The sequence below is a fragment of the Balaenoptera acutorostrata genome, chromosome 1 (genome assembly GCF_949987535.1).
Source record: "Balaenoptera acutorostrata chromosome 1, mBalAcu1.1, whole genome shotgun sequence".
Classification (NCBI taxonomy): domain Eukaryota; kingdom Metazoa; phylum Chordata; class Mammalia; order Artiodactyla; family Balaenopteridae; genus Balaenoptera; species Balaenoptera acutorostrata.
This window is the reverse complement of record NC_080064.1, coordinates 50,213,835-50,236,818: the sequence shown is the minus strand read 5'-3', so window position 1 is coordinate 50,236,818 and position 22,984 is coordinate 50,213,835. Positions and strand designations below refer to the sequence as shown.

The window sequence follows — 22,984 nt, the reverse complement described above, 5'->3', positions numbered from 1 at the left end:
GTGGCTTTAGGCTTGTGGAACAGGGAGGGTTTGTATGTGGATGGTCAGGAAGATGTTAAGTGAGGAGATAACACTAAAGCTGACTTTTCACATAGAAATGGAGCTACCAAGATGATGAAGTGAAGGACACTGGACTGGATTTTGTGCACAAGGATTCTATCACATGTGAGTTATAGAAATGAGAGCCAGCAGAGGTGTTGATCTTAAACAGTCCTTTAGGATCAATACACAGTGAACTATTTTCCTCAATTTAATTACTTATCTTCTGCCTCCCCTCGGTTCCCCCCGAAAGTATAGACTCTAAATAAATAGTCAGGCAGTAGAACTTCATGTGTCTCTCCCTCAGTAATGGAAAGGGACTTTGGGAATCTATTTAGGTTTATAATTTTCCCCTTGTCTATTGGGTTGTGTATTTTTGGTCAGGATCATAATTCAATTGCCATATATATTTCTCATTTAAAATATTCATTGATTATGTATTTATAAAGTAAGTTTCTTTGTTTTCAATTAAAACAAAACTCTGGCCATATTCTTTCCACTTGATTTGCTCATCCATTCAACAATTATTAAGTGCCTACTGTGTACCAGGCATTGTGCTAGATGTCATGAGTAAGAAGAACAGAAGCATTTTCCCTGCCCTTAAGAAGTCTTTAATAGCAGGACAAGCATATGTGAAAACAAAAACAAAAACACTGAAGCATTACATTTTGTATGAGAGAAGGATTTAAGACAACAGTCACAAACTGCAGGTCAGATACAGCCCTCATAAGTGTTTGTTTCAACAGCGTTTTTTAAAAACTTGAATTGGTTTTCACAAATTAATCTTGATTTCTGGCTGGTCTTAAAAGAAAAATCGGATTTGGCAACTCTGAGCCAGAGTTTCAAAAGGGCAAAAGAAGACCAGAGTTCAGTCAGAACCAGCCCTTTCAGAGGGAGGGAAGGAGGGAGAGAGGGAGGGAGGGAGAGGGGAGGGATGGAGAGAGGCAGAGTGCCCTTGAGAATGTGGATGGGCTGGGAATGGGAGAAGAGATGCAGATTTAAAGTAGAGGGCATGTTTTGTTTGTGGTCCAGAGAACTATATATAAACCCATGCAAACTCCGACATTCCCATCCCCCTGTTTTGCCCATAACAATGTTCAATAAATGTTTGTGAGATGAATAAGAGCAGGATCAAAGAATTTTACCCCGGAAGAGATTATTTCATAGGTCATTTTACAAATGAAGAAGCAGGAGACTGGAGAGGCTGAATAATTTGCCTGATAACAATGTTAACATGAGCCTGTAGTGGTTCACAGACTGTATCCAAGGCTTGAGGGAACAGAGGGGACATGCAACATGGAACAGTACAGTGGGCATCTGCTGTCTTACCTACCCAGCATCCATTCCTCCTCTCTCTGGAAATGGTACCCTTATTTTGTTTGGGGAGCCACCATTCCTCTTATTCCATGTGGTGCTGGTGGAACTGAGTCCACCTGGCTTCTGGGATGGCATGAAACCCAAGCCTGGCCAGCCCCACTCATCCTCCCGGAGCTATTAAGAGGAATAATCCTTCCACTGGGGGCTGCTGAGAAGAAAAGATGCAATTCTGAATGATGCTATTAGTACCCAACCTGAGATAGCATGATGTAATGAAAAGATGATAAGCTACATTTCCTTGGGTAAACTGCTTAACTATTCTGAACCTTAGTTACTACATCTGTAAATGGAGATAACAATCCCTTGCCTCAAAGGGCTGTAAGGAAATAATATATGTAAAATGCATGGCACACAGTAGGAGCTCATTAATGTTGGCATCTTTTCTTCTCCTTCCGAATAACGTCAGATGAATGTACCATTATTGTAATTAAAATGTAAGAAGTGCATTGGCAGGCTTTCCTTACAACATATTGAGAACAGCTTTTTCAGTAGCTACCTTATGTGATTTCAGGGAATTGGGGAGGGAAAATAAAATAAAATGCAGCTTGCTCTCCTGGAACAATTCAAGCCATATCTAACGCTTGCCAAGTGTAGCCTGTAATTCTATGTCTGCGTTCATCTATTATCTCACCTCTATTTAGATAAAGTGGTTTTCCTCCCCACTAACTGGCCATTTTATTTTTAAAATGGGAACTCTTTTGAATCCCTGGCAATCATTTAGCTGACAGTTTGGATCATAATGTAATAACAACATTAGTGAGCAGTTGTATGACACATCCCACTTTTAAAGCACGTTACAAATCTGAACTAATTAGAATGAATATTAACATGCCAGCTTTTATGGATTAATATTGCCATCATACTTTGCTTTTTCAATAAAAATGCAGTGATCTTTTTTCACCAGAAATGGGGAAAAAGGAAATAAATAAGCTCTCCAAAGGATTCAAACACAATGTAGCTGAGATACGTGACAGACACTTAATTGACTGACTGTTCCTCTAACAGCATTCAGGAGGATTTACAGGTATGGCACCTCCTGCTAATTCTACTTTAGGATCAACGAAGGATCACATAGAGTGTATTAATGGGGGACAGAAAATCTGAAACCCAAGACAGTTTTCCAGCCTTCAGAATACACTTTCTACTCATTTCTAGACCTAAGCACCTCAAAGAAATCAGAGATAACCTGATTGTGATTTATTCTTAAACCAAATGAGAAAATATCACACATAGTATTGCAAAATACCCTTTTCTTTCTGTGGTAAATGAAAATATAACAGAGTAAGTGTAGAGTGAGAAAGACTTGGGTTGGAATCCCAGCTCTGGTACTCAGCTCTGTAACTCTATCTGAATCTTGGTCTCCTCACCTCTAAAATGAAAGTGATAGTTCTTTGATTATGTGCTCAAGTCCACTAATCCTTTATTTTGCAATGTCTAATTTACCATTAATCCCACCCAGTGTATTGTTTGTCTCAGGCATTGTAATTTTCGTCTCTGGAAATTCAGTTTCATTATTTTTATACTTTCCATGTCTCTACTTAACTTTTTTTAACATACAGACATATAGAATACAGTTATAACAACTATTTTAATGCCTTAGTGTGCTAATTCTAATAACTGTGACAGTATTGGGTGGGTTTCAATTGATTGATTTTTTTCTCTGATTATGGGTCATATTTTCCTACTTCTTTGCATGCCTCATAATTGGATGCCAGAGATTTTGAAAGTTATTGGGTGCTGGGTATTTCTGTATTTAAAAAAAAAAATTATTGAAGTATAGTTGATTTACAATGTCGTGTTAGTTTCAGGTGTACAACACAGTGATATATACATATACTTATACATATGTATATATAATCTTTTTCAGATTCTTTTCCCTTATAGGTTATTACAAAATATTGAGTATAGTTCCCTGTGCTATACAGTAGATCTTTGTTGGTTATCTATTTGATATATAGTAGTATGTATATGTTAATCCCAAACTCCTGATTTATCCCTCCCACCACCCTTTCTCCTTTGGAAACCATAAGTTTGTTTTCTATGTCTGTGGGTCTTTTTCTGTTTTGTAAATAAGTTTGTATCTTTTTCTTGTTTTTTTTAGATTCTAAATATAAGCGATATCATATGATATTTTTCTTTGTCTGGCTTACCTATTTTTGTATTCTTATAAGTACTCTTGAGCTTTTTGGTGAGGGAGGGGAAATGTAGTTAAGTTTACCTGGAAACAGCTTGAGCCTTTCAGATCTTGTCTTTAAGCTCTGTGTAAGTATCAGACACTATTTCTTTTAATCTTTTTCCATTGGTTTTTTCTCCATGTTAGGGACAGGGTCTTCTATTTCATAGTCCCCAGAGTCTAGAGCACTACTCTCAAATTTTAACTGATGAATATCATCCTCAAAAATGTGGTATAGGAGAGTATTTATTCTGGGATAAGTGCCCACCCCCCCGTGATCCCATATGAGCCTGTAACTCCTCCATCATAGAACTTATTACATCATCTTGAAATTGCATGTTTGATAGATTTTATGAGAGCAGAGACTGAGTGCATCTCGTTCAATGTCATTTCCCTAGTAGTGAGTACAGTAGGAATATAAATATTTGTGAATTCTGAATTCTGAATTTTTCAGAAAATGGGTGAGAAAATAGGTCTTTAAACAAGTCACAGAGTTGCAGACCTCTAGAACAAGGAATTATAAATAGTAGACCAGGCCTCAGGAGTCCACCCGACTGTGGGGTTATAGCTGTATCCTTGCAGGTGGGGTTGGGCTAGACCCGTATGGAGCCTGTTTCACATAAAGCCAGCAAACCAAGAGCACAGTGTGGGGTATGTATGGAGAGGCTTCAGACTAGTCCTTCTGTTTAGGGAGGCCTTTATATCAAAGGCCTTGAGGCATATCTGAATTCTGTGCAGGATTTCCTTCCACATATATTTTAATGCCTACTGATGCCTGGCACTGGGCCAGAAAGCCTTTAGCTCTGTGTTGCAGGAGATGCTCTTCACACAGTATTCTGTGTCATGGTCTAGAAAGTATTTGATATCATGTGTATCCAGACAGTACTACCAGGGTTCCCATCCTGCCTGCTATGTAAAGATCAATGAAAAGCATCTATTTTCTTTTTTTTAATTTTATTTTAATTTTTATTTATTTATTTATTTAATTTATTATTTTTTTTGGCTGCGTTGTGTCTTCGTTGCTGTGAGCGGGTTTTCTCTAGTTGTGGTGAGCGGGGGCTACTCTGTTGTGGTGTGCGGGCTTCTCATTGCGGTGGCTTCTTTTGTTGCAGAGCACAGGCTCTAGAGCGCAGGCTCAGTAGTTGTGGCGCACGAGCCTAGTTGCTCCGCGGCATGTGGGATCTTCCCGGACCAGGAATCGAACCCATGTTCCCTGCATTGGCAGGCGGATTCTTAACCACTGCGCCACCAGGGAGGTCCCTATTTTCTTTTGACTATCTGGTTATATCCATCTATCTAAACTTGCTGTAAATTACATCCAACAAATATCTTAGAATGCCTACTCTGTTACAGGCATGCCAGTTACCACTGGGACCAGTCATTGGAAAAGCCCTTTGGCAACAGGAAAAGCACCCTCAGGGTGACCTAAGGATGGGGCATTATTCAGTTTCTGAGCACTGGATCTCCTTCTTTACAAAATTTTCTCTCCATCTTCTGCCATCACATTCATAGTACAGCTCATCTTATGGCTTGAGCACAAAGGTGAGATGGGACAAACTCACAACAGTGTGGGAAGTGAACTCATTCCATTAACTGATTGGTTCATTCATCAGTTCAATATTTATTGCACACCTTATGTGTGTCAGACATCATGTTGAATGTTGGTAGTATATGGACTAGTGCAAAGACTAGCAGATACAGTCTTTGTCCTTAATGAATTCACCGTCCAGCGGTGGAGGCAAGTGAATGAACAGCTACAATAATGTGAGTGATAGATGGTAAGGTAGAAGAATACATAGGCCAATATCTAATTTCTTGAGGAGCCATAAATTCTGAGAGAAATGGTGCTTGTCTTTCACAGTTCCTAACAACATGATCTGTAGAGGGTGAGTACTCATAAAGAGTCAAAAGGCCTAGATTCTGGTCCCAGTTCTGTCTCTGACTAGTTGTCTATCCTTTATGTTAGTCATTTCAGCTTTCTGAGCCTCAGTTTCCTCATCTGTAATGTGTGACTGATAATTCTAGTCTTTCTTACCTCACTGGGTTATTGTGAAGACCAATGGTCATGAGAGTGATTTTTAAATTAATTGTAAAGATCTCTATGAAATAAAATATGCAATCATAAGTTACATTCTTAAATGTTCTTTTGAATTTTAAAACAGATGTTGTTCAGCACTTCAATAAGTGCTGAATAATCCTTCTCTTAAAAAAAAAAGGAAAGGAAAGAAGGAAGAAGGAAAGAAAGGAAGGAAGGAAGTTAGAAGGAAAGGAAGGAAGGAAGGAAGGAAGAAAGAAAGAAAGGAAGGAAGGAAGGAAGGAAGAAAGAAAGAAAGGAAGAAAGAAAACCAGCAGGTAAGGGTCACTGTTGCCACCTTCACAGTTGAAAGTAGGTCTGACTTGATCTTTTCAGCACACTAGATATTTACTATTATCCCCGTTTTACAAATTAGAGAAGTGAGGCGCCAAAGAATTTATGCAAGAGCACGGTCTCTTCAAAACCCAAGCCTGGGCTACTTGCCAAGGTCTTTACAACTCAACAAACGTCAAATGGACCAAGGCGCAGGGCTCCGAAACATCTTTTCCTCTGAAAGCCCCGCTTCCTGTACACGGGAAAGGCTGGCCGAGGCTTCGACTCCGCCCCGTGACGCATAGGACCCCGCCTTCAGGCCCTCCACCTCTCGCGGGATCTCTCGAGAGGACGGCTGGGGTCAGGTCCCATCATGGCGGCTGAAGAGGCGGATGTGGATATCGAAGGGGACGTGGTGCCAGCGGCGGCACCGTCCGGGTGAGGCGTAGAGACTGGGTCTTGCAGAGACAAGGAGGGGCGCAGATGTGAGGAGGGTATCCTAGAAAGGCTGCGGTTCCGGCAGGGGCCAGGGGAGCGGAAGACCATCCGCTGGGCCAGGGTCTCCTAGCGGCCAGGGAGACGCCTCGCCCATCCCGCCTGCGGGCTCCTCCTGAGCCCAGGGGGCGGGTACCGGAGGCTAGTGACCGACGGCCCTTTCACCTTTTACCGGGGATGCTGTGAGGGCGCCGGCCGCGCCTAGCACGTTGTCCACTCTTCAGCAATTAGATTCCTTCTTCCATTACTGCCACCGCCCAACAATAACTAGAACAAGGGCGGCCCCTGGACAGTACCCGAGCTTAGGAGTCTTGTTCCATCGCTTGCAGGCCGTGTGACCTTGGGCGTGTCGTTTTATCCCTACCGGCCACCGGTTTCCTTTTCCATGTAGGGATAGTTATGAAAAACTTCCCGAGAAGCAGCGTGACTTGAAGGAAAGGGGCTGGACTTTAGAGTTGGACAGCTCTGGGTTGACCCTGCCGGTTACTAGCAGTGTGACCTTACGCCTCAGCTCATGTGTTAGCTGACAATCATGTTATGTACCTCATACGGTTATTGTGAAGATCAAATGAAATAAGTATGGGATGTGCTCTAGCATAAGGTAGGTGCCCTGTAAATGTTGTGTTCTTTACCATCCCACCAGGGCTAGTATTTTGAGGACCCAGTGAGGGGGTCATAACTTATTTAGTACCAATTCCTGCAGAGCAGGCCAGTGTGATTTTAAACAGCATCCTCCAGCTTGAGACATCTAGCTCTTTGACTCCTTGCTTGCAGAGAGAGAAGTTGATACATGCCATTTTAAAAATGTGCTTTCAGAATCTTCTTTTAGTAATGGAAGAGGCCTAGACTGGTCAGGAATCAGAAGACCTCAATTCTAAACTCAGCCATCTATGTTGCTTGTAACTATGAGCAACTTCATTAGCAGTCTCTAGGTTGAACCATGTAAAACTGCCAATCTTAGACCATTTTTGACCTATAAAATAGCAATTTCACATGGTCCAACCTGATAATAGCGCCCCTATAAATTGTGGAGAATGGTGCTCATGAGGCACCAAGATAGTGGGTTTAAAGTTCTCCTGAACTCTAAACCACTATAAAAATGAGGAGTGACTAAGTTCATTTAGTCATTCTCCCTCAAATCTTTAGGCAAAGCAGTCTGAGTCTGTACAAACGAGTAGGAAGCCTTTAATAACAATCATTGTTCACATTTGTGTAGATCAAGTTAATATTGATCAAGTGCTTTTGCATGCATGATTTGATTTACTTTTCACAATAAGTCTGTGAAATAAATGGGAGGGATTCTTTTTTTCTTTTTTAAGATCTTTATTGGAGTGTAATTCCTTTACAATGGTGTGTTAGTTTCTGCTTTATAACAAAGTGAATCAGTTATACATATACATATGTTCCCATATCTCTTCCCTCTTGCATCTCCCTCCCTCCCACCCTCCCTATCCCACCCCTCTAGGTCGTCACAGACCACTGAACTGATCTCCCTGTGCTATGTGGCTGCTTCCCACTAGCTATCTATTTTACATTTGGTAGTATATATATATATATCCATGCCACTCTCTCACTTCGTCCCAGCTTACCCTTCCCCCTCCCCGTGTCCTCAAGTCCATTCTCTAGTAGGTCTGTGTCTTTATTCCCATCTTACCCCTAGGTTCTTCATGACCTTTTTTTTTTTTTGCTTAGATTCCATATATACGCGTTAGCATACAGTATTTGTTTTTCTCTTTCTGACTTACTTCACTCTGTATGACAGACTCCAGGTCCATCCACCTCACTACAAATAACTCAATTTCGTTTCTTTTTATGGCTGAGTAATATTCCACTGTATATATGTGCCACATCTTCTTTATCCATTCATCTGTTGATGGACACTTAGGTTGCTTCCATGTCCTGGCTATTGTAAATAGAGCTGTAATGAACATTTTGGTACCTGACTCTTTTTGAATTATGGTTTTCTCAGGGTATATGCCCAGTAGTGGGTTTGCTGGGTCGTATGGTAATTCTGTTTTTAGTTTTTTAAGGAACGGGAGGGATTCTTATCTGCAGTCCAGAGAGAAATGAGTTGGCCTTGGAAACACTAAAGATCATCTGAGAGCATTGGCTTTACCCCTTTCCATGGGTTCTTCTTTATTTTTCTGATTGTGTTTTATTTCTCTTTTTCCTTTTTCTTTCCTTTCTCATTATTCTGCTGAGCCTTAAGTCTGCTGGTGGCACCTGTAATCATATTAGTCTCAGGCAACCAGTAACAGATTATTGGTTCCTGATGGTCACAGCCATTGCCTTACACAATTCCACAGATCATCATTAACATTATATTCTGGTGAAAGTTGCTCCTTGGTTTTGGGGGCTCTGATCACATGGCATTTGGTGTGAGTGAACACTTAGTTGCCCCTCTGAATTGCGTAGTTACAGCTGATTATAACATCTGTGGAACCCTTGAGGATTAATTGAAAACACGCTTTTAAGTCCTTGCTAAGTGCTGGCTACCAAAGTTAGAAGATGGTGTTGAAATGTTTTGGTTTCCCTTCTTTGTCATCCTCCATTTCTTCTGCTTATTCTTTAAATCATAACGTTTCAGGGGATTTTTGTCATAAGACTTCTCACTAACCACACAGTGCAGCTCTCAAGACTTAAATTTCTGTTAAGTTGGACCATATGAAATTTTCCCAACGTTCCACCATTTTTGATTTACAAAAACAACAGTTTCTTAAGTTCCACCCAGTACAGGCTGATGTTTCCCAGATCTCTTCCCTGAGCTTCAGATCCATTTATCCAATTCTCTGAATCTGTTTGCCCTTGGACTTTCCACAGGCACCTCAGCTTCACTTCATAGAAAGTTTCCTTACCCAGCCTGCCTCCCCAAGTTCCCCAGTTCAGTGAGTGGTACCATCCACCCAGTCACGCAAGGCACAGACCTAGAATCTTATCCCTTTTCCTTACCTCTCTCCTTCTGTCAGAGTCTGTCGATTCCGAGGATCCTCTCAAATGTGTTCACTTCTTCCTATTCACACTGTTTGTTCTTTAGGTCTAAGTTACTGTCACCTCTCTCTAGTATCTGTATAATCACTCCGTCTTAACCACTTCTTGTCTCTTTGGCTCCCTTCTAATCTTTTCTGAAGTTAGAGCAGTCTTTTCTTACATCCAGATCTGATCATGTTATTCCCTTCAGTCCTCAGTTAGCTTTATGATAAAATCTTTATTCCTTAACTCCTAGAGACCTGTGTGATCCATGCTCCACCTATCTTGTTCATTCAGTCATTCAGCGAATATTGATTATCTTTTATATGCCAAGCCCTGGGTATATAGCAGTCATCCAAACTAAGTCCTTGCTCTCTTAGAACTAACATTCTTATTGGATGAGACAGACAGTAAATCTTATATGTATGCCAGATGGAGATAAACCTGTAGATAGGTTTTTGCAGTCTAAGAGGTACAAATTCTTTCCACTAGACTGAGAAAAGTCAGTAACTAGGAAACTTTATAACCTCAAAATGTACAGAAGCAAATATTAAATTTAATTATATCACAGATTGGGCCTCCTCAAACTTAAATATTCAGGCTTTTTCCATATGAAGTGAACAGTGTGACTTTAGAAACTTCTAATTAGTGAAAAGAGTGAGAATTAAAGTTTAATCCCCCATGGACATAGAAAAGCCCCCAAGTAACCCAAGTTAATTTTTTTTTATGTGAGTTGTTACTAAAGCATCACATTTCTTATCTCTTCACTGTACTGTCCTCCATTGAGTATTTTCTTTTGGTTCTTCTATCTGTTCTTGCTTTTTCTTCATTTTGAGGGTGGTACTGTTGATGGGTGGCTTTTATGCTTCAGATATAACTAAAAGAATTAATTGTAAAGTTGAATTCCTGTATACACATGCATATTCATCAAAAGAAATCTGAAGTGTTGGTTCATAGCCACAGAATATGTTGTGGTTGCTGTTTGGAGGTATTTTTTCCCTCATGAAGTTGTTTATTGGGAGAAGGAGAAGTCTGATATTTAGCAATTGAAATAGGGTGGCTTAAAGCCAGTATATATTTCACAGGCCAGAGGTAGAGCAGGCATCTGCAATGTTAAATCTGTTAAGGGGGGAAAGGAACTAAATATTTGCTTAACATCTGAAACCTTCCAATCACTGTGCTCTGTAAATTATGTTCATTAACTGGTATAATCTCACTTTCATACCCATTTTCTTAATTATTACAGAAGTGATGAAAATACAGCATCTGTTTTACAAGACCACTATCTTGACTCATCGTGGAGAACTGAGAATGGTCTTATTGTAAGTATTTTATGGGAATATCAGGTGCATTAAGCTATTACTCAGTACCCAGAGTACCTCTTTTTTTTTTTTAAACTTGGTGCTAATTCTCAGCAGTCACAGAGGTAATATATTGAAACCTTTTTCTTAACTTAAAAATAGGAGGAATTTATTCTTTCTTCTTTTGACTTTGAAAAAATGGCCTTTTGGGAATCAACTTAGGAGCCAGTTAGATTTAGGTATGAATCAGTGCTCTACCACTTATCAGATTTGTGAACCTTAGTTTCTTCATCTAAAAAATCGGGATCGTTGCATGCTTCGTTTCTTCATTTAACAGTTATTTGGGGGCTTCCCTGGTGGCGCAGTGGTTGAGAATCTGCCTGCTAATGCAGGGGACACGGGTTCGAGCCCCGGTCTGGGAAGATCCCACATGCCACGGAGCAGCTGGGCCCGTGAGCCACAACTACTGAGCCTGCGCGTCTGGAGCCTGTGCCCCGCAACGGGAGGGGCCGCGATAGTGAAAGGCCCGCGCACCGCGATGAAGAGCGGTTCCCGCACCGCGATGAAGAGTGGCCCCCACTTGCCGTAACCAGAGAAAGCCCTCGCACGAACCGAAGACCCAACACAGCCAAAAATAAATAAATAAATAAATAAAGTAGCTATAAAATTTAAAAAAAAAAAAAAAAAAAAAAAAAGAATGATTACCGAAAGGGTTAAATATCTAAAAAAAAAAAAACAGTTATTTGTCAAGTACTTATTGTGTGCCGGACACTAGGCCAAGTTTGGGGGATACACCTGTAATCAAGACAGATATGGTCCTGCTCTCAAGGAGCTTATATTCTAAAGGGGAGTCAGGTGGTAAACAAGTAGACTAATTATAGATCATGAAGGACATAAGCAAGATGCTGACCTGAGAGTTACAAGGTGGGGAACCTACTTTAGATGAAGTTGGTGAGGGAAACTGAGGAGGTGACATTTAAGTTGAAAACAGGAGTAGATATGTGAAGAGTTGATGAAAAATATTCTAGGCAGAAAGAGTAGCAGCACAAAGGCTCTGGTTGAAACCCAGTGTCTAGAATATAGTGGGAAAGGGGAGGGGATGACAGCTGTGACAAGGTTGGAAAGGCAAATGAGGGGAATCAAAGAGACTAGTTAGGAAACATTTGTAGGAATCTAAGCACGATTTGGTGGTGGCTTGGCCTAAGGTTGTGGTAGAAGTTGACAGATTTGAATTATGTTTTGGAGGTAGAACTGCTTGGTATATTGGGTGTGGGGATTGAGGAAAAAGGAAAGAATCCAGGATGATTCCTGGGTTTCTAGCTGGAATAGCTTGGTAACTAGTAGTACTGTTTACAAAATTGGGAAGGCAGGGGGAGAAGCAGGTGAATGTATGTTATGGTGAGTTTTATTTTGAATATGTTAAGTTTAAGAAGCCTATTAGAGGGGCTTCCCTGGTGGCACAGTGGTTAAGAATCCGCCTGCCAATGCAGGGGACACGGGTTCGAGCCCTGGTCCGGGAAGATCCCACATGCTGCGGAGCAGCTAAGTCCATGCACCACAACTACTGAGCCTGCGCTCTAGAGCCCACGAGCCACAACTGCTGAGCCCACGTGCCACAATTACTGAAGCCCATGCGCCTAGAGCCTGTGTTCTGCAACAAGAGAAGCCACTGCAGTGAGAAGCCCACACACCGCAATGAAGACCTAACACAGCCAAAAATTTAAAAATTAAATAAATAAATTTATTTTTTAAAAAAGAAGCCTATTAGAGATCCAAGTGGAAATTTTGAGTGGGCAGTTAGTTATAACAGTCTAAATAGAGCTTGGAGAAGAGACCTGGGCTGAAAATTTTTAAGTTTTGAGAATTAAAAAGGAGTATGATTATTTAAGGAGAGATTGTGGCTTAAGGGAAAAAAAGAATTGTGAGTTTTGGAAATAGGTGAAGTATCTAGCAAAATGCCTAATACCTAATAGTTCCTCATACAGGATAGCCATTATTACTTTATCATATTACTTTCTCTCTTCTCTCCTGCTTGAAATGTCAGTGAATGCCTCTATGGATGCATCTGAGAAGAAGTAATGCCCATCTCACAGCATTGTTGTGGGAATCAAAGATGTGTCTGTGTGCTCAGTAAATGGTGGCTTTATTATTTGTAATCATTGTACTGTGTATTTTTTTTTAATTAATTAATTTATTTATTTATGGCTGTGTTGGGTCTTCGTTTCTGTGCGAGGGCTTTCTCTAGTTGTGGCGAGCGGGGGCCACTCTTCATCGCTGTGCACGGGCCTCTCATTGTCACGGCCTCTCCTGTTGTGGAGCACAGGCTCCAGACGTGCAGGCTCAGTAGTTGTGGCTCACGGGCCTACTTGCTCCGCGGCATGTGGGATCTTCCCAGACCAGGGCTAGAACCCGTGTCCCCTGCATTAGCAGGCAGACTCTCAACCACTGCACCACCAGGGAAGCCCTGTATTGTGTATTTTTATTTAACAAAACAAGATAATTTCAAAAAGCAGTAAATAAAGAAATTTATTCTTCCTTTTTTTAATAGCCTTGGACTCTGGATAGCACCATCAGTGAAGAGAACAGAGCTGTCATTAAGAAAATGTTGTTGGAAGAAGAGTATCCTTTAATGATTATGAGGAAAGTAAAGATTTCAGGGTTAAAAATCCATAAATGCAAAACTTACAGAAGAGACCACTGTTAGTTACTAGATAGTATATAACTGCTAGTATATAATGTGTTACCTACCTATTCTGTTTTACCACTAAGTCTGAGATCTGACTCAATATTTTTGAGTTTCTGTTGTCAACCAACTCTTTATACTATCTTAATATTGAGTAGAAATTATAGAGTGTTTCATTTTTTAATTTTTTTTGGCCATGCCACGCGGCATGTGGGATCTTAGTTCCCCGACCAGGGATCAAACCTGTGCGCCCTGCAGCGGAAGCATGGAGTCCTAACCACTGGACCACCAGGGAATTCCCTGTAGAGTGTTTTAAATCAGCTAGAATCTTTAGTTGAAGTCCAAATCATTCAGTCTAAACCTCCATTTTCAGTTATATGAGATGTTAATTTGTCCAAGGACATAGAATTAAAATACGTAAAAGTTCTCACTTCCTGCTCTACCAATTTACAGGTGTTAATGGGAGCAATCCAAGTAAAAAGCATAAAACTAGAATGAAGATTTTTTTCCACCAGAAGTTGTAGGTCCTTATTCACAGTTCAGCCACTGGCTTCTTGTCCTTATTTCTTTCATCTATTTGTGATGTTTGCAACTTAACTTTTTTGGGACTCCATTTTTTTATATATAAAATGAAAGGATTGAACAAAAAGATTTCTGGTTTATAAAGATTATTGATACTACTCTAATAAATAGTGAGTGGTTTATTTTCAACTCACCTGTGTTTCATGGATTTTTATCTCCTCTTTAAACCAGAATATCTGTTCTTTTTATTCCCAGTTATTGCTACATTGTTTTCAGGGTGTCTTTGTACCTTTAATTATCATAGGTTAACCCTTTTTAGGCTTTCTTACTCTCTAATTCTCCCCAAACATTACAGTTATAGCCTAGATCATTGCTTTTCAGTAGAAAAATAGTGCAAGTCACATATCATTTATAGTTTCTAGTAGCCACATAATTGTAATAACATTTTATTTAACCCAGTGTATTTAAAATATTGTTTCAACATTTAATCACTATATAAACATTATTGAGATGTTTTGCATTCTTTGTTTTATACTCTTTGAAACCCAGTGTGTATTTTGTACTTACAGTACATCTCAGTTTGTACTAACCACATTTCAAGTACTCAGTAGCTACGCATGTGGCTATTGGCTAATACGTTGAACAGTGCCATTCTAGATTAATGAATATTTAAGTAGTCACTGGTTCACTTCCTGAATTGGAAACAAAATAATGAGAGTAAAAGCTATGTGAGCTCTTGTAGGACAGGGGTAATGTTTTCTCTCTTTGTCCTCAGCACCTAGTACCTAGCATAGTGCCTCATGTACACAATACATGTACACAAAATACAATATTTGTTAAGTGAAGAATATCTCAGACTAATCTAAAGTATTGCAGTATAGGGTAAGTTTAAAAAGTCTGAGAGGGAAACTCTCTGGTAAATTTGACCCAAGCGTTTGTTATTTTTATTAAGATAGAGCAACCCTAAACTCTTCTCTGTTACTTTCAGAAATATGAAAGCAAATACTCCTAAATTACCCTGGACAACCAATCAGATTCATCTGTTACATTCTCCATGTGTTTTAGAAAAAAAGATTTAAATAAAACATTGAGGATATATCTTCTCTTAGCCACTAAATAAGATAAAAGAAACTAACATTTATGTAGCACACATTTTGTGCAGGTACTGTGTTATGTGTGACTTCACATGTAATATTTAATCGATATAACAACCCTGTGAGGTATAAACATTTTTGTCATAATTTTTGCAGACCTGGTTTAGCTAGAATTCAAGTGTGACTTTCACAAGTATGTGAGTGCCTACTTTAAGTTGCATAAAAATTATAGGACTTTATTATTTTTTTAAAAGTTCCTTAATAATTACACAGGTATTATTTATCCAAAAAGTCACTTCCAGGAAAATTCTGGCTTGATCAAAAGGAAGATGATAAAAAATACATGAAGAGGTAAAATCAATTTATAATACTTTTAAAAGTCTGAATTGTATTTTTAAAAACTTCTTCACAAGCTTCCTTATTTTCTTTTTTCATGTGGTGCAGTCTGCAGAAACCAGCAAAAATCATGTATGTACTTATGTTTTATATTTTAATATCTTTTTGATTAGTTAAAAATTATGGAAAAATTAAACAAAAAGTTACAGCTGGCCTGTGGAAAAGCCCTCTTGACCTTGGGTTATACAAAAATATAAAGTCAAAATTTCTTGTACAGATGTTGGAATGTCACAAGATAATTTTATTATGTTATTTATTTGTCGGAATTTTTTTCAGGCCCTACAAAAAGGTGGTTTTCTAGGGATTTGTGGGGAACATTTTTATAAAGCTGCCCTTTAATATGTTAGGAATTGACTTGATTTCTGTTGCCCTGCCATTTAGTTTTCAGTCGTTTCAAACAAAAATTTAATTTGAATTTGTGGCTTTCAAAAATTATCTAGAGAAATTAAGTATTAACTGTTTTATAAACATCCTTTCCCTACAATTGAAGAAAGTTTGATGTTATTTAGTATTTCTAAACTTTCATGTTTATAATCCCTTAGAGGGTAGATTTCCAATTACCAACAGTTTGAGCCCTGAGCAGACTTTGGCTTTTGCATTTTGCTGAACAAACAGAAACCAAATGAAGTCAATGAAAAGATTAATGGTTTGCTTGAATTAAATTAGTGAGTTTCATCACTATTTTATTTTTAATTTCTTAATGTCCTGCATTTCAAAATCAATAAATGTAATGTCATAGTATTTTTACCTGTTTTCTGGCTTGATAGTTACATAGATTTACATAGAAGAATAAGAGAGATGATATTTCTGGAGCCAATTTAAACTCTGACATGCCAATTAGCAAGCCAACTTAAACTATGGATTTGGAAATACATTAACATCTGCTGCTTTGTGTCCAGTCTGAGGAAGCCTATTTGTTATCACATTGACTTCCTTTGATGTCTTTTAGTATTATCTTCACTCAGACCCAAGGATTATGTTTTTGGGGGCTCCTATCATCCTGAGCTGGAGAAGTATACAAGACAGGGCAAATCTGTTCCCCCAGGTGGAGACTGCAGCCTTCTTCTCTTTTTAATTCTTAGACTCAGAGTATTAAATTTAGCCCATGGCTATGTATAACCTTTAGCTGCATAAATATGGAATGTTCCATTTCAGAAATTTTTTTTGCAATTCCTCTTTTTCCCCTCAGGGTACACTCTCCTACAAAACCAGCCAGTTACTCAGTAAAGTGGACGATAGAAGAAAAAGAGCTGTTTGAACAAGGGCTGGTAAATAGAGCAATTTTTAATTTATAGTAAAATAATTCTAGAAGCAAATATTGATAGAATTATAAGGTTAAATTAATTTATAGAGACTGGAAATTTCTTTTTAATTACAGTGATCATATCTATAGTTTTTCTGTAGTTAGAGTGATGTTTGTAGTGTAGCATAAGAGAATTCCTTTTAACTCATACCTAAGTTACTAAAATATTAAAATAGATTTGGATCAATATTGATTTTCACCCCTTTTTTGTATTAATAAAATCCAAGAAATTGTACTGTATCTGCATACATGACACCAACTACCTGGATTAAAAGGCAAAATTATTTGGTTACCTGATCTTTTCTCTAGGGAAAAAACATGTATATTTGGAACTGTCTGGGTGATCAGCTGAGTTTTTTTTTAATTCAGATATTTGGCATTGTGCACACAGTCTAAATATTTTAGTGGATGTAATTAAAGACCAGAAACATTCCTTTTGCATGAATGTTTTCACTGAGATCTATTTAAATGTCCATAAGTTGCATAATGGAAAAAAATATGTGCAGAAGTTTCTAATTAGGAGAAAACTCCATAATATAATGAAGCTTAACAAAACATGCAGGAATTTTTTTAACTGTCAATAGTAGATTATATCTTTTTCTTACATGTTACCAGTATTGTACTAATTAATTTTGAAATTATATATATTTATATATTACATATATAGAATATTTATGTAATATTATGTAGGATTCATGAATGCAAATTAAAACATCATTGTTAATATTTCTGCAGATGACAGGAAATAAAATGTGTTTATATTTTTATAGTTAACATCACCATGACATCTATGTTCTGTGATGTTTTATATAAATACATAAACTATTTTGAGGGTTTTATCTCCTGAGATTTTTCTCCTGTACTCTTGATGTTTTTTATATTGGTATTTTAGTCTGTTGCATGATTATCATTTATATAATCTAATTAACCAGTCGTTTATTTAAGATTGCTGACAACTTTGCTGTTTTGTTCATTACCAAAGATCAGAACACACACACACACACACACACACGGGTTGTGAATTTTTAGGTTATTGTTGACTTTGGTGGTAGTTATAAAGGCTATATCTGCATGGTTCAAAATTCAAATAGTACGTGAAGTTGTAGGGTGTTAAGTCTCCCTCTGACTCCTGTCTCAACCTTTAGTTCTCTTTGCCTCAGGTAACCATTGTCATCTGTTCTTGTATATCCTTCCAGAGATACTTTGTCCCTGTAAAAGCAAGTGTCTATTTATTTAGGTACATATGTAGATATCTATATCTTTATCTACCTATCTATCTATATACATAGATATTTTAAACCTAGAATATTTTACCACAAAAATACATGGAACCACTGGTTGTATTCCCAGCTTTTTAACCTATTAGTATCATTTGTTTATAGACTGAATTCTGTCAGGCTTGAGAGAAGGAAATTATGTGGTACTGAATGATGAAAGATTTTTCCTTCTCTGTCTTGTCCCTTTGCTCTGTTTTTAAATTGGTAACTGTTTTCTTTGCTCCTCTTGTTAGTGTCCCCTCTCCAATTTTCATAGTGTCCAAGCCCCTGCAATCCTAACTAGTCAGACTTTATCCAGATCCTTCCTGTTTCCAAAAGTGATCCATGCTACCAAGTTACCTATTTGCCTTCATCACGCAATACAGATAACTAAATCTTCAGTAAGTTGATCTCAGTTAGGTATTAGTTAAGAAAAATCTTAATTAATTTATACTTAGTAATCATTTTCTCAGAAGTACTTTCAGTTTTAAGAAATTGTCCATATGTCAGATTTTCTAATGAATACCAGAAATAAGTGTATAAATTAAGGTTTATCATTTAGGTCAGAACTTTGAAGACGATTTATTGCCATAAGTCATGACTGTCTGACCTGTAAATCTGACCCTGGAATCAGCTTCTCTGAATTGTTGTGGGTTTTTTTTTTTTTCTTTAAATAGTTTTAAGAATTCTAAAAGAGGATTGTTGAGCTACTTTGGGAAGTAGAGAATATCTTGTGTTGGAGATAATGTAAAGGAGATTTATGTATCAAATGATAGGCTTGATACCTAAAAATTCTGTCTCGCTTTAAAATTATAATGTGTTCCTGTCTGTGCTGCAGAACACACCAGAGCTCCCTCAGGTTCTCAGCTTTTCCCTGCACAACTTCAGTGTAAGTAGGTATACAGCCTTTGACAGTGGAGGGATGTAGGGAGATGTTGGTTACAGGTTGCTTCATTTGTGATTCACTCTTGTAAGTCAGTTTACTGTGATATCTGTATAGTGTAAAAGTATCTGCTATGGAACATGTAATAGGTATTGTCACAGATGGAATCTGGGTAAAAAAAAATATTTTGAAATTAGTGTCAGAATATATTCAGTTGATTCTATATTTGGAAAATATAACCTGCCTCCATTTCAGGCACTTTTTTTTAAGTTATCTTAAATTTGGAACATCATAATGTACACTACTAATACATACTGTTAGGAATACATAGAAGTGATGGGTCTTCATTTAGGTAGCTATAAAAAGAAAACAAATTTCTAAATCATCTTGGTCTGTTTTCAGAAGTCAAGATTTGAAAAGAAGAATGTGGGCTTTGATTTTAGGAGTCTTAACTATATATTGTATGTGAGGCTTCATTGTGTGCTTTAGAAAATAAATAAAGATAGGTATTTTTTTAGTATGACAGTAGTTTGGAATATTAAGCTAATCAAAAGCTATTTCTTTTCCATTTTGATAACATAGGCTAAATTTGGCCGAAGGTGGACCAAAATTGCAAAGCTAATTGGAAGTCGCACTGTTTTACAAGTGAAGAGTTATGCCAGACAGTACTTTAAAAATAAGGTAAGCAGAATATAAACACCCTAGTGATAATATTTAAAATAAAATTAATAAGCAGAAATACTTCTTTAATTCAGGCATTAAAGTCTTAATGTTCAAAGTTTTTATAGTGAAAGTATTTTATACCCATAAAGTACCCTATAAATGTTTGTCTTCAAAAATCTCAAAGCATATATTCAATGTATTTAATACATTGAATACATACAATTCATATATTTAATAGCAATTGAGCATTGCTATTAAATAGGTATTATTATTTTACTCCACTTAATTTCATGCAGTTAAATAGGACAAAATATTAATTGCTCAAAAACATCCTATAAAGCAAATAATATTCCAAAGAGAAAACCTTAGAGGTAATTGTTTCCTGGAAATTTAAATTTCTTTTTAACTATTTGCATTAAACTTTTTTTTTTTAAGTTTTTTTTTTTTAATTAATTAATTAATTTATTTATTTTGGCTGTGTTGGGTCTTCATTTCTGTGCGAGGGCTTTCCCTAGTTGCGGCGAGCGGGGGCCACTCTTCATCGCGGTGCACGTGCCTCTCACTGTCGCGGCCTCTCTTGTTGCGGAGCACAGGCTCCAGACGCGCAGGCTCAGTAGTTGTGGCTCACGGGCCTAGTTGCTCCGTGGCATGTGGGATCTTCCCAGACCAGGGCTCGAACCCGTGTCCCCTGCATTGGCAGGCAGATTCTCAACCACTGCGCCACAGGGAAGCCCTTGCATTAAACTTTTAAGAATGATTAGAGCTTAAGGGCCCAAAATGCTAACATGATTCTAAAATCTTTTTAATAGCAATGAAACTTGTACAATTACTATGAAGAATTGTCTGAAAACTTTAATAAATTGCAGTGTTCAGAAATGTACAGTTATGGTCTAGTTCTTTAGTCTTTCAAGTAATTTGTGCTCTATTCAACCATATAGTATTGATACTTAGAATTTTTCTAATATGTTCTGCTTGAGTTCTCGAAACATAATTATACAGAATTTGAAAGTATCTTAAGTGAAATTTGATGTTTTAATGTAAATAGGGTTGGCCCTTAAGTGAAATTTGGTGTTTTCTTTTAATGTAAATAGGGTTGACCCTATTTACATTTTCTTTTAATGTAAATAGGGTTTGAACTGAGCAGGTCCACTTCTATGTGGATTTTTTTCAATAGTAAATACTATAGCACTGCACAATCTGCTGGTGCGGAATTGCAGCTGTGGAAGAACTGCAGATGGTGAGGAACCGCATATACGGAGAGCCAACTATAAGTTACATGCAGATTTTCAACTGTGTGGACGGTTGGCACCCCTGACCCCCTTGTTGTTCAAGGGTCAGCTGTAATGGGTTTTACCCTGTATACAAGATTTATCTAACTTAGTGTCATTTGGGCATAGGAAGTAAGTAATGGAATGGATTCATTGTAAATCAATCATCTACTACCTCTTTTAATCAGCAAAAGCATTTTCAAGACAGCCTGCTAAGGTTCAGGTATTATGGAACAGAATAAGCCTAATTTAGTTATTCTTACTCCCATGCTCCTCAGAGTAGAATTTGCGGGGCATCTTGTAGTGTCAGTTTTACTCAAAGGCTTGAGGTGAAAGGGTACATTTTAATATTAAAAGAAACATTAATATATAATGAAATACAATGCAAAATTTTATCTAAATTCTTAAGCTAAAAACTGGAGACTTAAATAGCAAGGTTGTTAATGGCTATTTCAGGCTAAATGTCCAAATCTCCTTTTCCCTCCTGCTACCTTCTCCTTCTCCTCTACATAGTAAGCCAGTTAACCTCAAATATGAGATCCTGGGAGTCTATTGTGATAAAAGATCTATAAATAATCTCTCTTTGGAAGCTGTTGTCCCTTGGGTATATCAGTCGTACAAGATTTTTCAAAAACTATATGTAACAAAGGTTTTATTTCAAATCATATATACTCGTTGACATTTCTTTTCCTTATTGCATTACAAGATATTTATGTTTATAATAGAAGATATGATAGATAATTTCATGCCTTAAATTGGAGCTACATTAAATGAACCTGCAAAAACCAGTTTGTTTCTATTGTCTTTGTATTTAAATAAAAGATGATTTTAATTTACTAAGTGAAGATATGTGAGATAGACTCCTTTAACTAAAGGATTTTTTAGCATTATAAAAAATGATCAGCTGAGGTATCAGACATTCTGAGAAATAAGCCTTTACAAATATCTTAGAGAATACCTTGTATGACGGTTGTTTGCTTCATTCTGTATGGTTGATCTGAGCCAGATTCCTGTTTTAAACTTAATATTGAAAATTAAGTATTGAATAGTAGGTCATGATTATTTGATTAATAAAAATCACCAGACCATGAATGAGTCAAATATATTTATGGAAATTTGAAATGATGATCTTTTACATTTAAAATGCAGTTGTAAACCCTTCAAAGAAAAGCACAATAAAGGTATAATATACCATTGACATGTACTCAGTTTAATAATTTTGTATCTATCCTATTTTTTTGTGCCAGTGATTACATTTTAAAATGCTAATATTATGGAGGCTTTATCTTGATTTTTAATAAGGTAAAATCAGATGGTCCAGAGAAGGAAACACCAAATCAGAAAAACAGCAGTGGTTTTCAGATGAAAAATGAAGATGAAGGCACAAAGGCATGGACACCATCAGGTTTAAGGGGTCGTGCTGATCCCAACTGGAATGCTGTAAAAATTGAAAAGTTATCTGATGATGAAGAAGTAGACATCACAGATGAGGCAGATGAGTTGACTTCTCAAGCTCCCCAAAAGAATCTTAGCAGTGATCTCTTATTAGATATCTCTAAAAATAAAAGTCATGAAACCAGTAAAGGAGAATTCATTGCTTCTGACAGCCAGGAAGATCCCATTTCTAAATCTTCCAAGGAGTATCTTCAGAATATAAAGCAAGATGAGATGGAAACACTTTCAAGCTCAGGAAATACATTTTGGACTGAAAATCACAACACCAGTGACCAAAAATCAGTTGAATTATATGATCAGAAATGTAATAAAGTGATGAAAAACTGTAATAAGCATGATGGAAATGGAATAATAGATGATGCCAGGCAGTTACCTTCTCCAGAGCCTTGTGAAGTTCAGAAAGACTTGAGTGATAATGAATTGCTTTTTCATTCTTCCTGCCAAATGGAGGAGGAGAGCCATGAGGAAGAAGAGCTTAAGCCACCAGAACAAGAAATAGAAATTGATAGAAATGTCATTCAAGAGGAAGAAAAACAAGCAATTCCTGAGTTTTTTGAGGGACGCCAAGCTAAAACACCAGAACGCTATTTGAAAATTAGGAATTATATTTTGGACCAGTGGTAAGGAAAAATTGTATTTTTGGTGCTGGTTTAAAACTTATGATACTCTATAGAGTATTTACTTAGGCCTATGCAGAATTTAGTATTTTATATTCCTAGTGTTCCAGAGAGCTTTAACATATTATATATTTCAATAGGCAAA

General features: G+C 37.4%; 1 protein-coding gene across 7 annotated transcripts in view; it reads left to right on the top strand.

The window, feature by feature from the left end:
* The first annotated feature begins 6,292 nt into the window (after positions 1-6,292).
* The window catches only part of MYSM1 (Myb like, SWIRM and MPN domains 1), a 42,144-nt gene continuing 25,452 nt past the window's right edge, over positions 6,293-22,984 (top strand). For all 7 annotated transcript variants that reach the window (XR_009008663.1, XR_009008664.1, XM_007164369.2 and 4 more), the window contains exons 1-8: positions 6,293-6,374; positions 10,645-10,720; positions 13,248-13,318; positions 15,272-15,349; positions 15,443-15,466; positions 16,584-16,662; positions 19,419-19,517; positions 22,070-22,842. Coding sequence is in view for 5 of the 7 variants with exons in the window: in XM_007164369.2 (XP_007164431.2) it covers positions 6,310-6,374; positions 10,645-10,720; positions 13,248-13,318; positions 15,272-15,349; positions 15,443-15,466; positions 16,584-16,662; positions 19,419-19,517; positions 22,070-22,842 (1,265 nt within the window). In the remaining 2 variants the exon portion in view is untranslated. The remainder of the gene's footprint in view (positions 6,375-10,644; positions 10,721-13,247; positions 13,319-15,271; positions 15,350-15,442; positions 15,467-16,583; positions 16,663-19,418; positions 19,518-22,069; positions 22,843-22,984) is intronic.